At 41.7% G+C, this 18,785-nt stretch overlaps 1 protein-coding gene across 1 annotated transcript in view; it reads left to right on the forward strand.

The window, feature by feature from the left end:
* SOS1 (SOS Ras/Rac guanine nucleotide exchange factor 1) overlaps positions 1 to 18,785 on the forward strand; it is a 172,898-nt gene that overhangs the window by 67,460 nt on the left and 86,653 nt on the right. Inside the window, exon 2 of the mRNA XM_088477420.1 lies at positions 14,891 to 15,016. Coding sequence (XP_088333546.1) covers positions 14,891 to 15,016 — 126 coding nt within the window. The remainder of the gene's footprint in view (positions 1 to 14,890; positions 15,017 to 18,785) is intronic.

Below are 18,785 nucleotides of genomic sequence, written 5' to 3' on the forward strand. Positions count from 1 at the left end.
AGTAATTCCTTTATTGGGACTCCTAATTAAAATTGAAAATATTAATCTAGGATCTTTATCCAGCTAGATAAATTTATAGATTTATTATTTTTAGTATTTGTCATACAAGAAAAATAGTACATTTCCTGCTAAATGACTCCTCCTAATCCCCCCCATCCTTCAGAACTGTGAGCTTATGTGCTGCCCCATTCATACAAATGTGTTTTGATAGTGGCAGAGAGAGATCAGAAGTTCTCCTCCTTGTATTGCAGGGTATAATTACTTGTAATGTTACTACCCCAATATTTAATGTAGACTTCCAATTAATTTTGGTGATTTTGGTCTGAAAGTGTTTCTCAGAGTTCAGGATATGAATTGGTAATGCCTCTGTTTTCGTGTAATTAGTTTTGGGTGTATAGTGGTCACAAGAACTTTGGTTCTTGTCTGCTTTATGTATCAACATTAGTTTTGCCTTGAAAGTGATCTTTAATTATATCTTAAGGTTATCATTAAATAGGTTATACTTGTAAGGGAGCAGGTTGTCTCATAATAAGCTACTGTCACACAACCACTATCCACTAGCAATGATTGCTTACCATCCTACCTAAAAATTCCAGCAGCCTGGTAAGGATGCACCTGCAGCCTTCATCTATTGCTACTGAATAACATATGCAGAACATTGTTTCCACAAGAACTGCATTGACTACACGATGGAGGACAGGTAGGTGGAGAGATTGCAGGGAAGTTGGCACCATGTGATCTTCCTCTTTCCTACATCGTCTGAAGCTGAAATTCTGATTCCTGACTAAAGCTGGGCATACATTTTGAAATCATCATCCAGATCCACCGATTATAGGTGGATAGAGTCGATAATTGCATAGTTTATGGTCGCAACCGATCAGCGAATGTCGGGCATGAAAAATCTTCCAACATGCTCGACTGATCGCTGATTGGTCGGGCATGTTGATTATTGACCTGATCTTATGTCAGCTGCATCTGACAGTGTATGTACTGCCCAACATTTCCCCTTTACCTGCATAGGGGAGGAACAAAGAAATGTCTTCTTCTTAAGGGAAAAAAGCAGATATCATGTCCATAGACAGTGAAATATTTGTGTATGGCCATGATATCTGCTGGGATTCAGGCTGTCAGATAAAATGTGTCTTTATTTGGCAAGCATTTTTCCTGGCAGTGTAAGCCCAGCATAATATGCAAGAATATTTGGGCACGCTGGTTTAGTTGCGGTTAGTCACTGATACTCCCGATTTGAGGAGGGTTGTCTTAGTGACGTGGGTGTTTGCGTGATGCTGAGAAAAATGAAGATCGCTTTGTAATAGATGTTGGATGCAGGAGCTAGCATTTTCAGTCCAACAGAATGTCTGCCATGTGAAGCATTGTGGGACAAGTGAGTTGGTGGTAGTGTGTGGGGCTGTTTTTACTTTATATTTAAGAAAAGGTTCGTGAGTAAAACATACAGTCCTTTAAGTGTATCGGGTTCCCATCACCTAAGGTAGGGTGACATGTATGTGTATTTGAATACTATTAGTATTATTTTTATAGTAGACTAAATTTCGCAGTTCTGGACCTCAAGTAGTCCCACCTTATCAAAAGGCAATGACATATTTTTGGGGGGCAACATCTGTTATGTCACAATTTGTTTACATTTTGATTGCTAATATGTTTGCTAGTCAGACTCTCATTCTTAGGAGTAAATTTACTAAAGTGAGAGTTTCAATCAGTGCAGATGTTGCACATAGCAACCAATCAGATTCTATCTATTATCTTCTAGAAGGTGCTAGTTAAATTGTTAAGTAGAACCTGATTTGTTGCTATGGGCAACATCTCCACTTCTAAAAAACTCACTTTAGTAAATTTACCCCTTTAGTCTCCATTTAATGTACATTTTATAGTCCCTCCTCCTTCTCATTTAACTAATCTTCCATCCTTTATTGCGTTTTACCTCCTATATATGTGCCTGCTAGTGGAGGGGCTGTGAAGGTTATAAACACAGACGGGCTGGAGAGCCCCTGCTCACAGTCAATTAGTGACATTGTGCAGCATGATCTTATTGTACATGGTCCACGTCTGTGCGCACAATTTTATGGCGTGACCCTTTAAATAAATTTACCTTTGCCACAAGCTGCCTTGATGAAGAAGCTACTTTAACACCCTACTCTGGGAAGAGGGAAAATTGACTACAGGAGGGAGAGGGGAGAGCAGTTGCAGCCTGCATGCAGGAATAAGGAGTTTTTATTTTATTACTTGGAGTCACTAAAATACTTTGGGGCGCATTCAATTAGACGCGAAAAATCAGAAAGGTTTCGCCTGCCGTCTTTGCGTGTTTTGGAGGCGAAAACTTTTCGTGCGTGGCCCTACTATTCGCCCTATTCAATTCCAAAGGACACGAAAACGAGTCCCGGCGAAACTCACAGGTGAAAAGTGCTGTCAGATTTGGGGAAATCAGCCTGACACCCCCCAAAAGCTGTCCCAACATTGGGGATTAAAGTAGATGCCCCCAAATAGCCCTGCTGAAGTTATTTGGGGTACTTAAATGCTCTAATAGCTGCTAATTAGTGTCTTTGCACAAGTGGTGAAGAACAGCATTTTGGAGGTTTTTTCTCGAGAAAATAACTAGTTCCAGCAAATTTGCGGTACATGAAAATGGGTGCAAGCATGGTGAAAAATTGCAAAAGTGAAGTTTTGAAAAACGCACCTTCAGCACGCACCTGCAATCAAAAAAAACACCTCTGCCATACTTGCAGACCCCCCAAAAGCTTATTTTGCTGGTTTTTAAGTTTGTACACCAACTTTATTTTTGTTTTTTTCGCCCCCTTTTTCAATGTAATTTTTTGGGGGGTGTTCTTTAAAATAAATAATTTTTTTGTTGACGCAGGTAACCTTTAGGGGCCTCTCCCAAGGGTGCAGGGTGGTTTCCCCACCTTTGCGCCCCAAAACCGCAATTCTGCACTTTTTTCCGCCTGATCTCATAGGCGAATCTTTTTCGCCTATACCAATGCATTGACTTTCTTTGTAGGCGAAAAGTCTTTGGAATTGAATACGGGGATACGTTTTCGCCTGGTGAAATGACGTCATTGGCGAAACTTTTTCGGCTAATTGAATATGTCCCTTTGTCCTTTATAATAAAGAAATGTGTATTTTGTGCCCTGAGTGATAAGTGATATGATTTGAGGATTGCTTTAATCATGCACAGGTGAATTAATATATATGATGGAGTCACAAATTATCTGTTCTGTTTCCTCAAAGTGAAAATCTCAACGCATTACGTATTGATTGCAATGGGGAGCCAGAGTTGATGCGCCCTGATAAAGTCTGCTTGTATTTGAGGTTTTATTTGTATGTGTGTACCTGTTGCATGTATATGGTGGAGGGAGCCATTATGCTGTCTGATAATAAAACTTCAGCAGTGTCACTAGTTCCTAGTGAATAGTGGGTTTCTTCCTTATGGATATCGATTAGACTCACAAAATGGTCATGTTCTTTGAATGTGGGGAAAGGCTGCATTTATGTATGAATGTTTTTTGGTCTATACATAATTTAGTAATAAACTTCTTGTGGCCTAGCTGAGATCTTGGTTTAACATAAGAGAAACCTTATTCTTACCTCCATGAACATAACAATTTTCAGGAAGGCTTATTTTCTTGCGCAGTGCAAACCATTTTCCCATAAAATATGCCTGCAGGACACTAGGAGAGTTGAGCGCTTTGCTTTGGAAAGGGAGAATATTGCAGTTTTCTTTTGCAGTAAAACAAATGAAAGATGATCTGAACTTGGCAATGGGAACATGATTGGAATTTGATGTGTGCAGGGGTTTTCTGTGGGAAAGAGCTCTGTTCCCATGACACATTTGCATATAGTCAGCGGGTCCTTTCTTGTGTGGATTCAGTTGGTAAACCAGGCCTGATTTTAAGATTCAAATAGTTTTTAATACCTGCTGAAATATGTACATTCTATTTTTTTCTATACTTATAATATGTATTTATGTGCATGTATGTATTTGTATATAAATGAGTGACATACAAGACTATGCTCACAAATTTGCCCTTTCTACACTAGAAGATAGTGTTTTGAGGTTTAAATTTTTATAACCATGACCTGTTCCTTCCAGTTGTAAAATTTAAATACCCATTGATCTAGTTAACAATGTGTTTTGTCTTCTCAGCAATGGAAAAATATATAGAAATTGTAAAGTCCATATGGGCAGCTTCTAACCTAATTGACCCCATATTTCAGCATCATAAACTGAATAACTTCTAATCATGAGCATCGTCTGAATGGTAATATTTAGATGTCAATCGGGACTGGAGGTAATGACCATTTTTCACAATTTTGCGCTCATCATTCAACTGCAATAAAGCCAAGTGCTAAATGACCAAAGCTGTCTGTTATGGACGCAACTATGTGAATTGTTATATAATTAATAAGCAGAGTTGAGTGGCTGCTTCTCCCCATTTATCGCACCTCATTATCCGCTTTACAGTTTGGACCTTCAAATGTTGCAAAGTTGTTAAGCTGGGTATGCACTGAGCATTTAAGTCTCCAATATCGTCTGAATGAATTATGTATCTTTATTTTCTTCCTTTTGGATCACGCTGAAAAATCCACTTCACTGATGATTGCATTGTGCTTTTGGTTATTGGCTGCATCCATGTTTAGTTATTTGGTCTGATTTCTGAAAGTTGCAACTTGACCCATCCCGTATATGGTCAAATCGAGCACATCTGTTGTTTTATCTATCAGGCCAGCTTTCCGGGCTCAGCTTAGGGGCATATTCATTTAGCTTTTAATGCTAGACTATTGTAGGCCAGCTTTCCAGGGTGCGCTTCTAATGCTAGACTGTTGTAGGCAAGCTTTCCGGGGTCAGATTTTAATCCTAGACTATTGTAGGCCAATTTTCTGGGGTCAGATTTGAATACTAGACTATGGTAGACAAGCTTTCCAGGGTCAGCTTTTAGTGGTAGACTATTGTATTCCAAGATAAAGACTGTGGTTTTCATGAAATTGTGAGATAATGGGGTGTAAATATTGAGTACATTTTATTATCGAAAACTGTATATAATGTTATCAATGGTGATAGTAAGAAATATAGCCTAGTTGTAGTACTTCATTGTATGAGCTACTAACAATATATATTATATATTTTTCATGGCAAGGATTCAACAAGGACCTGGAAACATTCCTTAAGCCAGGTACACACTGTGATGACGGATTGCCGTCAGAGTGGCTGATTGGAAATCGATACACACTATCCAATCGGCCGCTCGATGTCTGTGCTGACATCACAGCTGGGCGGGCATTTAAAAATGCCCATCCATCTCCGTGTCGGCGGTCCCATGCTGCGAGTGTTCAGGCGGTCGGTGGGTTGCCCGTGCATACAGCCAGACGTGCAACTATACCTGCAAGATGCATTGGCTGTGCTGCAGGGCCGACCTGGTATGTCTCTGAATGACAACGTTCACAGACACATACCGGGTGTATACACCCGCCATTCTGCTACAGATATATCGCTTGTCGACAATAATAATTTAACGCATGCCTATTCACGAAAGAGCTGGTTGGTTACACTGTGTAATCCTCTAAACAGTAATCATTACTTGTACAGAAGGAATCAATGATGTATAAATGTTATTTACTATATAAATTATTAGTTTGTTGTAATGGCATTTCTAGCATAGTAAATTAATTATGGGAAATTTCTTTAAAAGGAGATTTCCTTAACTTAATTGCTTTGTACAATCTCACCCCTGTCACTTGCACTACAAACACTGCTTTATCTGTCTATCTCCAGTCTGTGCCCTTGGATATAACTCAGAACTGCATTGAGCTTTTCATGTCCAAGGGCAGCAAAACTAAAAGAACTCTGCATAGATGATATGAAGGCCTTCGTGAAAATCACAGTAGGAAACCAAAGAGAGACAGCTCTGTATCTAGTAAAACGGCAGGAGAACATATATAAAACAAAATAAATCAACTTGTCATAAGATGAAAGCCCCATTTTTAATCATACCTGTTCATGATTGTGTCAGCAGAGATAACTATGTGGTCATTGCAGAATGTTTATATGCATGTGTGCTAATAAAATACACTCTTTAAGCTGGGAACGCCTTATCCATTTGTGTTTATGTACTAAACTGACATTGCAACTACCACCAGTTTTCTGTTTTGCATCCCATGAGGCTGAAAGAGTGGGATATGTATGCCAATAAAACAATCATTTAAGGATGAATCCCTTTTTAATGGCTAAACATATATTCAAAATCATTGAAAGCTTTCAAGGCTCTCTGTATCTGGCAGATTACCATGATGAGTTGGAAATAGTGGGAGACTGCTTACTAAAGGTGCGTATCCACTAGCAGATAGTGGAACAACCGTACGATTCCAACATTGTAATCGTACAGTCGTTCCTCTTCCCCTGCAGTGCCTACGTTCAGTGTAGGCACCCTCCCTCATCCCCAAACATGGTTAATCTGTTGTTATCGGCAGATCGACCAGCATGCTCAGGCGATGATTGATGTTGGAAACGACCAGCGGGAGCGCGCATCACTGGTCGTTTGCAACATTTTTATGCCCGATTTGTGCACGATTAATGAGCGATTGAATGATAACAATATAGTTCTTGTTCAATCGCTCATTTTAATCGGCAAGTGGATACCCGCCGTAATAGCAACATTAAAACTGACATATATTATACACGTTCTTCACTTTTTTATTTTCATTCTTTATATGCAGCTGTGGCTGCTCCTAACTATCGTTTTTACACTGCACTTTTCTTACTATGGCGGTGCCCTGGGGTTGCTTAGCTGGGCTAGTTTGGGGGTGTCCTGCGCTCTGGATTTGAATCCTAGTATGTTAGGGACCTACCCTAAAGAGGTTACCTGGATATGGTGGGTAGGCCCATAACATTGGCCATGATTATGCTTAAAACCTCTATTGATTGCAAAATGTTATTGCATTTATATATTATCAGTAATTTGGAGTTGTGCACCTGAGATTTGTCTGTTTCTGTGCCAGCAATTAGTCTCATCAGGTAGCACCTCCCAGTATATATATTCAGGGTGTGCAGTCCAGGAACCTTTCAAATATATTTAAGCCATTAAGCTAAAAGCAATAACAAAAAAAGGCAAATGTGTTTTCTTATTTTTCTATGCCTGAGTCACACAACTGCTGTCAGCAAAAGTATGAACTGTTTCTAGAGATAAGCCTATTGTAGTAGAATTTTACTTTCAAAGCATGTTTTTCCTGGTTTACTGAGCAGACCTATGAGAAGGCAAAATAGCATTCCTGGAACTGAAGCTGGTCATATGACCTTTTGTAAGAAGACGGTTGTAACCATAAAAACCACACACAGGGATATGTGTAAACTTAGTAGTGTTATCTTTCAGACAATTTAAACCATGAGGCTGCTGTTTTCAACTTCAGCTACTTGTCACTTAAAGATGCATTCCCAGGTAATGTGTAAAATTACCCAAGGAACGATATTCAGCACAACCCCGTGCAGATTTTTGTCCTGGTACCATGGTTTGTCTCATTGCTGGTGAGGGACTGAGATACGGGTGGGCAGGAGTGGTAAGCAAGAGGACCAATTGGAAGCCATAGTAATGGAGAGGGCAGCTTACGATCAGCCCACACGCTAAGAACCATTTATATGGCGATCAGAAATGTTCTGCACTTACATATTAATGTTAAAGGAAAAAACTAAGGGGAAGTGCTAATTAATTGATTGAAAAAATATATAACAACTAGCAGCAAAACAAAAAAGAGCTTGTGCCAGCTCTAATAAACGAACATGAAATTTTACAGACAATAGTTTTGCGCTCTTAACCTTACAAATGAATTTCAGATCAAATGAACAATCTTTTTACTCCTACACCTATAATTGGATATGGTAGAAAGAATAAGCAAGGTGCCAGTTTTTGGAATAAAAATTACTTTATAAATTATTTTCCTAAAAAATACATTTAGACTTACAACAAGTAAATCACAATATAAAAATGCATATAATGCGTTAATATACGTTTACTGATCATCCACTTTAAAACTACCTATATGTCCCTTTGCATGAGACAAAATAAAACAATGGCCATTTGTGTAGATATATCTCCTACTAGAAGATGTCTCTGTCTCTGTCTCTGACGTGTGTCGCATCCACCTGGGAAGCTTTATTAAAGAGCATGCTCTTTGATAAAGCTTCCCAGGTGGAAACACGTCAGAGACAGAGACTTTTTTTGCTGATAATACTAGATTTATATGGATGGCTGACCAGTCTAAATCTACTTTCAATTATCCTCTTACCACGGCCAATATCTTGGAGGAACATTGTCTAAAAAGACGGAGATTGGCCTCTGTCTAATATAAGCTGCATCGCTCAATCTTTTCTGCCTGGCTTAAGTGGAAGGATCTATACCAGCGGGATCCGCAGCTATACGGGGCTCGCTAGCAGTGACAGGACTGCAAAGCCGAGAGGTACGTACCCAGAGCTGTGGATCATTTATTGCTGTACGCCGCTGTGCTGTCACTCTTTTTGCTGGACTTTCGTATTGTGCTGGAAACCCCGGAATCTCTGGAGTTGCACAGTGGAGAGTACATCTCCTGGGGTCTCCTAATACTGTGACCCATAAGAGTGACCAACGATAAACAGGCGTCTTACATGTGGATACAACTTGGAGCCTTATAGTGGAAAAGAGTTCGTGACTTTATGCTATACTACTGCAGCTAACCAACAAAAACTTGCATAAACATTCCGAAATTGGTGCATGAGAGGTGTTTCTTAAAGTGATTAATTCTTCTAGTAGGAGTGAGATATACAAGTGGCCATTGTTTTATTTTGTCTCATGCAAAGGGACATATAGGTAGTTTTAAAGTGGATCATCAGTAAAAGTATATTAACGTATTATATGCATTTTTATATTGTGATTTACTTGTTGTAAGTCTAAATGTATTTTTAGGGCAATAATTTATAAAGTAATTTTTATTCCAAAAACTGTCACCTTGCTTATTCTTTCTACCATATCCAATTATAGGTGTAGGAGCAAAAAGATTGTTAATTTGATCTGAAATTCATTTGTAAGGTTAAAAGCGCAAAACTATTGTCTGTAAAACTTACATATTAATGCAGGTTTAAGAGGTGTCACACAGGCATTTTTAAATCCACTTTTCTAACCTGTTTCACACACACAGGTACATAGTGAAGAAAAAAGAGGGAGGGAGTGAGGCATTCCTGATGAATAATATGAAAGTGTTGTGCTAATGGTAATATATAGCAACTTCATATGGAAATGATTGTGATGTCAACATAATGTTAGAAGCTACAACTGGGACAATATCAGAGAGTCCTAAAATCAATGAGATTTACTTTTACATAGTAGTTGACATTTACTGTCGGAAACAGCGGATGTGATATGGTTCTATTCCAACCAGGGCCCTACCGGTGTGGGGTTTGTATGTTCTTCCCATTTTTGCATGGGTTTCCTCCTGGTGCTCTAGTTTCCTACCACAATAAAAAAAACATACTTGTAGGGGAATTGGCTTCTGACAAATTTAACCCATAGAGGGGTGTGTGTGTGTGTGTTTTAGGGACTATAGAATGTAAGCATCACGTGAGCAGATATTATTGTGAATAATTATTCTCAGTACAGTGATCCATAATTTGATTTATGCTGTATAAATAAATAATAGCAATTACTAAAATTATTAACTTTGTTAGGTGTCAAAGGTGCATGCATCGCCATACAAGAGGTGTATATACTGGTAACAAAAAGGCATCAATACAATCTGCAGCAGTGAGTACAAATCGCAGACATCGCAATCCACCCATAACTAGGGAATGACCATTACAAGGGAAAGAATAGAGCAACTCTCACTGTAGCTGGAGTCAGCAGGCAGTAATGAGTTGCAGGAGAAAGCACAACAGCTCTCAATGATCCTGTACCCATTGTATGGGTGAGCAGACAGGAATCAGTATGATTTACGGACGGCGGTTCTAATCCCGACAGCGGTAGCCCAACAGGGGTGAAGATCCCAAAGCTAGAAAGGTAAGTATTAACTAACCTATTTTTACACCATAACCCTTACCCCCAAGTGTCTAACCCTAACCCCCCCTTCCCCGCAGCCTAACTGTAAGACTCCCAGGGGGGTGCCTAACCCTAACCTTCCCCCCAGCCTAACCGTAACCTCCCTGCCTAACCCTTAGTCCCCCCCCCGGGATCCCCTAACTCGATCCCCGCCCCCGCGGCATTCCGCACCCGACTTACCTTCGATCGGTAAGCCGGGTGTCGGGATTTCTTCCTGACTGCTTCCCAGCAGACAGGGTCAGCGTTACTGATGGAGACGAGACAAGGTGCACTGGTTTGTAGAGAGAGGTCAAGGAAAGAATAAGTGGGAAAATGGTCCTGCCAGAAAGCTTACATTCCTCAGGAATGGCATGAAGTGGGAAGGAGACAAGGTGGTTATGAGAAGTGAGTGAGAGGAGTTTAAGATAGGCTTTAGTGAAAATGTGGTTGGAAGATGACAGCTATAGTCCTGTGTACCATGATCTTCCACCCACTCAAGCCACCGTAATCTGAATTTGCATTGGTAGATCTCGGCTAATATGGCTGCTTGGTCCTTTGTGTATTCAGCTCAAATGTCGTCACATTTTTCAGTAGCTTGATATTCTCATACAATTGAGAATTGATATTAGTATCTTTTCCCACAAAGCACTCATGTCTGGTCTCTATTTAAACGGCTAGAATTCCTGCTGAATCTACTCTTTTGCCTATCACCTCAATGTACTTTGTAAAGAAAATTTATAGTGGGGAACGATTTTTTTTAAAAAAGGTTAATCTTTGGAGATTCAATTCAGCAGGAGTAGAATAGCACCGAGAGGGAGCTCCCAGAGCTATTCAATTGACCGCGCTGTTAGGGCGACAAGATTTCTTCTCGAAACCTCCTGAGGGTGCGAGGAGAAATCCGACTAAAGTGCCGGCTGCAAGGCTGTTTTCCAGCTTATTGCAGTGCTATCAGCCTCGTGGCCGGCACTCGGGTCTGAGAATGCCTGTTTTCCAGCTTATTGTAGTGCTATCAGCCTCGTGGCCGGCACTCGGGTCTGAGAATGCCTATTTTCCAGCTTATTGCAGTGCTATCAGCCTCATGGCCGGCACTCGGGTCTGAGAATGCCTGTTTTCTAGCTTATTGCAGTGCTATCAGCCTCGTGGCCGGCACTCGGGTCTGAGAATGCCTGTTTTCCAGCTTATTGTAGTGCTATCAGCCTCGTGGCCGGCACTCGGGTCTGAGAATGCCTGTTTTCTAGCTTATTGCAGTGCTATCAGCCTCGTGGCCGGCACTCGGATCTGAGAATGCCTGTTTTCCAGCTTATTGCAGTGCTATCAGCCTCGTGGCCGGCACTTGGGTCTGAGAATGCCTGTTTTCCAGCTTATTGCAGTGCTATCAGCCTCGTGGCCGGCACTCGGGTCTGAGAATGCCTGTTCTTGAGACTAAACACTCGCGTTAAGTAGTGAGAACTGGCATTCTCCAACTTAGCGTGTAAGTGCCGGACTAAACAGCTCGCTGAATTGTATAGCTCTGGGACAAACTGCCTGGCACTATTCAACTCGCACTGAATTGAATCGCCCCCTTTGTTTAAGGTGTTATCCTAATTCTAGCAAAAAATGTATGTTTAAAGAGACAGCTTCAATTTAAACAGTGTGGCCCAAACTGTTACATTTAAAATAAATAATATAGTTTGTGTCATCCTGAAATCTATCTATAGACATATTATTTGGTCAAATGTCATGACATTTTAAAGTGTTCCTCTTTTATTTAAAATACAACCTAAACTCTCCCCCCAAATAATATGCAATATTCACTATACTTTAAGAGTATGGCAGAGTTTTTCACAAATGAATTGTGAGATTTGCAATACACTAACTTTCTTAGGGCTTGCCTTCAACTGAGACAAGTATTTGTTCAATAACTGACTGAATCTAATTAGTTCATGTGCATACCTCAATTGCAGGATTGTCTCAGTATTTTAAGACAATTGTCACAGCTTCTGTGTTTGCCTAATGTCTATTTCTGAATATGAATAGAGATAACTAAATATTTAACTTACTATGCAAATGACCATCCTGATCCTCACATAATATCCAGAAACATAGAGGCTACAGTATGATGAATTATCTTGTTCTTCCATTCCAGCAACATGTACAACCTGTTTGTATCCAGCAAAGAAACAGGGCTTGTCCACTTGGTTGTTACCATTTGTTTTGAATGAGCTCCATGTTTCAATATATACAGATGTGTCCATATACATTTTACCTCCGTGCGCTACAAATCGCATTAAACATAACGCGTGAGCGCCATAAAACTCAGTAGTGACAAATGTATTTTTGTGCGACTTTTTACCTTCAAATGCGTCTTATTCACAAAGGGATGCGAATAGGAAGCACAAGCAGCTTCTGCTGATTAAAATGATATGCGGCATGTTTATGTTTGTGCAGCTGTGGGTGTAGCTGCATGTGAAATGCTACGTCAGTGTCAGCGCCTGTGACACTGTAACGCAGCATTTCGCATGCAGATACACCCGCAGTTGCACACAGAATATAGGCATACCAAATAGCATTATAATCAGCAGAAGCTGATTGTGCTTCTTATTCGCACCCCTTTGCGAATAAGACGCATTTGAATGTAAAAAGTCACACAAAATGATGCTCAGCGCTACCGAGTCACGCCACGGCATGGCGCAACTAGAAGGGCTGTTTAACGCACAAGGATGTAAGCTGTATGTTGACACATCTGTAACTATAAACCACTAAAGGCAAAACACGAATTACAAATTGCAATTACAGCGTTTAAATGCTAGTTACTTGACTCCAATCAGCAAGGGAACTGCCATTTGGAGGAGTCAAGCAGTTTGCATGATTTTGTATTACAGACTGTCTCCTAGTGAGGGTACGGAGTCGGAGAGAGCATTTTTGTTGTGGGCTTTTAAAAGTGTAAAGGGGGCACATCCACAAGCAGACTGTGAAACGACTGCACGATTACGACATTGTAATCGTGCAGGAGATTCACAGTTAGTGCTGTGTCTACACTGACGTTTAGTGCAGACACCCTCCCTTATCCCCGAACAGGGCCAATCTGTCGTTATCGGAAGATTGACCAGCATGTTCGGGCAATGATTGATAGATGTCAAAAACTACCTGCGGGAGCGCGCATCGCTGGTCGTTTTCGACATTAAACTGCCCGATTTGTGTCCGATTAACAAGCGATTGAACAATAACGATGTCGTTATCGTTCATTCGCTCTATTTAATCAGGTAGTGGATGTGCGCCATAACAAGTAAAATATTTAGAACATATGGGGCCAAATGTAATAGGGTGAGAGTTTAGAAAAGTGAGAGTTTCTGACACTTTTTAAACTTTGCCAATGTAATAGAGTCCAAAAACAAAGTAACAGAGCGAACTTGCATGTTTTTTTAGACTTAGAAAACTCTCACGATTTAAAATCTCATTCAGATGTTTTCCCATTTTGAAGATAAAACTCAACCAATGTGAGAGTTTACTGCTAAACTCTCACATTTTCTAAACTCTCACCCTATTACATTTGGCCCATGCAGTTAGAGTGTGGTGGTTTGTGTCTGGGAAATATAGAGGAAGTTGAGTGGATATAGCACAATATAGAATTGGAGATTCTCAGGCTTGTGTCCCAGCGTTACTGCTGACAGCATTTTAATTTAAGCTTTTTTTTATATGTACAGCTAGAAATGGAGTGACTGTTGTCTAATTGATAATGTCCCAACCTGTTAGTGTCCATGTGTTACTTGCACGAGGCCTTTAAAATCTTGCTGCGGTGTATTACTGCATCTATACACTGTCAGGCAATGTATATAAATAACCCCGCTGGGTTTTAATTTCAAGTACAAATGTGTCCACATGCACCTATCCTATTGTGCCAAACAGCCCTGTTTGGTGGGCCAAAGACATTGCAACTTAAGGGCCCCATACATCATGCAGACGTTTTACCGATTCCCTTATCTGACCGGAATCGCTGGTTATAAATGCAGATCAACGGCCATCGATCGACGAATTGTCTGGGAATCTGTGGAATTCTTCATTTTAGAAATTCCTGATTTGTTGATGACCATATTTTTGTCGTGATCGGCAAATCAGGAAAATCCAAAATGTTGGATTTCACCGATACCCTGACCCTGGCGTCTGGGGATTGGACCTTTGGCCCAATACATAGCAGATGTATGGGGGCCTTTAGCTACGCCATGCAATCTTCTTTAAAAAAAAAAAAAAAAATCGTATTCAGCGCCTTTATGCCAGTTCTTTTGCAACAAAAATAATAATTCTAAGTACTTAGTACATTATGGATGGGAATTCAGGTGTTATTTGCACACCCATAAGTAATGGGCACCCAACGGATCAACTCAATTGTTGCTCTGGTCGGGCATGAGTATCGCGGGCACCCATTACTTATTGCGTTTGTGCACCTAAATGTACCGGGTTTAGCTGCGTAAAGTTACTAAACCAGTCTAGAGTCCTGGTTAGCGCCCAAAACCCAAACTTTTTGCAGATTTCTGCTCGCTGCACTCATGCCCAATCGGAGAAACAACTGAATTGCTACGTCAGGCCTCTTAACAACAATTGAATCCCCCCCCCCATTTGTCTAAATAATTTATTTTATTCGTTGGCATATAAAAAAAGTCCCAATTTGTTTTTGATCTGCAACCTTGCTGTTATGTCCAGAGGCATTCTAGGAAACAGATTCACTGGGCATAGCATTAGTTTAATGTTTTAATTGTACCTATTTATTCAGCTTTATGCAAGATTGACAGGTTGCTGGAAAGTGGCTGCGCCCTTGCATATTCCAGATTTTAACTAAATCAGTGACTTTACTCTTTGTATCCTTACAGGTTCAAGTACAGGTCCATCCCAAACTCTCATCAGCCGAAGATGCTCTCCAGTACGTTGAAGAGTTAATTCTGCAACTGCTTAGCATGCTCTGCCAAGCTCAGCCCCGCAGTGTCCTGGATGTTGAGGTATTCAGAAATAGTTTATATATTGATCTTCTCATAAAGATGCCACTTAAAAGTACTGCATTTTATTCTATTTCCAGTGACTGTGGTGGTGCACAGCCAGAAATCCTATCAAGGTCCTTGGTAGTCTGCAGCAATAATATTTGGAATTGTATCATTTCTGCATATTCCACATTGACTGTAAATTTGTTGTTCCATGACAATAGCATTGTCTGCAGAATGGAGGTAGTCACATGGAATACAACGTTGCATGTAAATTAGATGTGTGCCAAGGGTAACCTTTTCACCGCCAAGCTGGCTTCTGTCACCCATTACCCCATAAGATTATAAATAGAAGAAAGTGACCGACCCAATGTGCCAAGAATTACTTGTCAAAGGTACTTTATACTTCTTACTTAACGGAACTTGTTCATCACAAAACCCTACAAAATATATAGATTTTTTTTAAATGTAGTAAAATATATTTTACATACTACAAAAATTGTTTAAAAATAAAGATAGTTAAGATAATTGTCTTGCAACCATGAATCTGACATCAGTCATAATAATCTGGCCATACGTCACAATCTGATTGGAATGGATGACCTCTATCCATTTATACCTGTTAGCACTTTGGCATTTACATGTTGGCAGGGGCGGATTGGAAAGTTAATGTGGCTCTGGAAAAAAATCCTGAAAGAGGCCCTATGTGCGCATGCCTGAAAAAGTGGGTGTAGCCTTGTGGCAAGGGGTGTGGTCCGTGTGAAATGCCATGCCCACAAGCCACTCCCCTTGTTTTTATCATGCTGGAGGCATGCCCACCACTTTTGGAGCTGATGGATATGCCCCCAGTCCCTCTCTCCAGTTAATAAACACAGCGGGCATATGAATAAGTATTTTCTTACCTATATGATCTCTCTGCAGTGGGGAACCACTGAAGAAATTGATTTTTCCTGAGCAGGCAGTGTCTTGAGTCAGTATTCACTATTCATGCAGGAGATCACATGGTCTGGAAACCACCTGTTTACGTAGGAAAAAATTTTTTGTCATGAACATGCAACAGAGGTTCAACCAGATAATACATAGGAACAGCAGTTTTGGTGCAGGGCAAAATGTGAGTTTCCCTGATCAAACAATTTTATATTAATAAGATATATTTGGTACCATTTGTATCAGTAATATGGTTTCTTTAGAATTGGTGTCTTACTGTAGATTACGGTTTTTCAGCCTCTTCTACTAATCCGACCAGTGGTCCTACCTGTGCGTCCAGCACCAGCCATGCCTCCCCTCCCTTTGCGTCACTCCAGCACCATCTCCTATGTTCCCGCAGCAAGTGCCATCTCCTCTGTGCCCCCAGAACCATCTCTGGTGTCTCCCCTGGCACAATGTTCTGTGTCCCCTGCTCCATGTCCTCTGTGTCTATTCAGTCCCATTCCCCTGTATCTCCTGCAATACTTGCCTTACCTGTCTTCAATAACGCTGTCTGAAGGTGCTAGTGGGATCCAGCAGGGGGGTCATCTGGCACCCTAATGTCACCATGCATTTAATTTTTACGTTACTATATCCCATATCACTAGCTCGATCTTATTGCACCCCCATGAACCTAGCTTTACTGCACATCCATGTCACCCTGCACCCAGCCATACTGCACCCCAATGTCACCTTGCATTCAGTCTTACTACACCCCCGTGTCACCCCACACCAAGCCATCCTGTACCCAAACATCACCAGCCCCAACGTACGACACCCCATGTCGCCCCGCAACCCCAAGTCACTCTGCACCCCCACATCACCATCACCCATCTTACTGCCAGCCAAGATCCACAGCCCCATGTAACTGCACAGTGCACACCCACTCTCTTCTTAAGCATGTGGGATTATATCTGTCCTGTTCCTGGACCTGCCCCCTGTCTGGACCCCCATTATTTCTTACCTGCTGCTCCTCCGTGGTCCCAAATGCTTGCAGCCTCCTGGCCACCAGTGTTGAAGCAGTCTGCCCAGGGTTGCAGTGTGTGTGTTCCATCTTCAGTTGATTTCAGCGCCGGGATCAGCAGGAGCAGCTCCCCGCTCCCTGTCACTTCCTCTCTCCGGCGGCCCGGCCTCACTCACTTCCAGCTCTGATCCCTGCACTGTGATTGCTCTGCACTGTCTGCAAGAGGGCCCTGGCAGATGCTGCAGATCTTAGAGCCTGGGGATTGGTGGGCCGGGTAGGCAGCACTGCAGCAGGGACAAGAGAGTGGATGCGCCAGGAGGCTGATGTGTTATTATTTAAAACATTTTTTTTTTTTTTTTTAAAAAAGGTCACCCGGCCAACAGCTAGCCCCACAGGCATGTCGGCCCATCGAGAACCTTCCTGGTGAGGCCTATAGCCAATCCGCCCCTGCATGTTGGGCCAAGTTGCACATATTTTTAATATATTGCAATGAACCAGAATATGTGAAAGTGCTTAAATTGGCTGTAGAATTGACGTGCTATTATCTGGCATGCTTTTACATCCGCCTCATGTAACTAAATATTGTAGTTGATGCAAGATACTTCTCAATATTGGTTCATTTGGTTAGATTGGCCAGCTAATATCTAACAATGTGGAGGCAGCTTTACCACAGCCTACACCCTTCTCCTTTCCTTGGAAGGGTGCATGTATTTTATATAATAATACAATCAAAATATAAAGTGGCACTGCTCAGTTGAGCTTCTCCTTTTTTATGCTAAAATAATTGCAGACAGACCTGACTGACAACACAAACCTATAGGAAAATCATTTCACAAGAGGGAAAAGATGACCACACCTTCTGTAAGAACACACTTGGCTTGTAGCATAGAAAATGCAGGGAAACATGGTTTAGTAGGACGTCTCTTTCTGAGAGATGGCTTTTCTCTAGAATTGTTTCTTAGAAGAATGACTAACATTTCATCATTTTTCAAATTAAAGGGCAATAAAGCCATAAAATTATGTATTTGTTTACTTTGTATAGCATTAATAAAACTAATTCGTTCTTACCCTAATATTACACATGCTATGAAACAAGTTGGGTACGGGATCCCAGCGGTCAGCATCCAAACAGAGGCCCTGATTCAGAGCCGGACGCTCTGACCAGAGTGCTCGCTCTGAATCAGGGACGTCCTAGTTAAATTTGGAGCGGCCTTTTTTACCACCCACAGCTTATGCGAGCATCCATGATGATGGTCGCGATGGTCAAGACCATCGCGACCATCGGGCTTGTGACGAGACCCTGCGGTAGGATCTCAGTGACCGCAAGCCCTGGGGTGATTTTGGCTCAGAGCAAAAATCACTCCCACTGACATCACTAGTGATGTCAGTGGGGCCGGACCCAGACGGTAGGCGTTCCCATGGGAACGCCTCCCTCTGGCAGCCACGCCCACCAAAGGGGGCGTGCTGTCACTCACCACCGACAGCACGCCTCCTTTGGTGCGAGACCCATAATGACGGCTACCCCGTCGTTATTCGGGTCTCGCGCATGCGCACGACGGAGCTGCCTCCGTCGTGCGCATGCGCATTTGGGTAACATCGACCCGCTTGCGAGCGTCCTGCGCTCGCGAGCGGGTCTGAATGAGACCCAGAATCCCGAAAGAATTTTGTACTTCTCCTAACCCCTAACCATTCTGCAGCCCTAACCCCCCCTTGTAAAATATATAAGAAAAAAGTACACAGTGCGCTGTCAAAAATCAGCTGGTAGGGGGTTGTCAGCCCCTGCAAACGACTATACGATGGTCAATGCACGGCCACATATGGTCGTTATCGACCAACTACCGTCCTCTGTGCAAGCAGGCA

This window comes from Taudactylus pleione, unplaced genomic scaffold (assembly GCF_031769625.1).
Source record: "Taudactylus pleione unplaced genomic scaffold, aTauple2 ptg000201l, whole genome shotgun sequence".
NCBI classification, from domain to species: domain Eukaryota; kingdom Metazoa; phylum Chordata; class Amphibia; order Anura; family Myobatrachidae; genus Taudactylus; species Taudactylus pleione.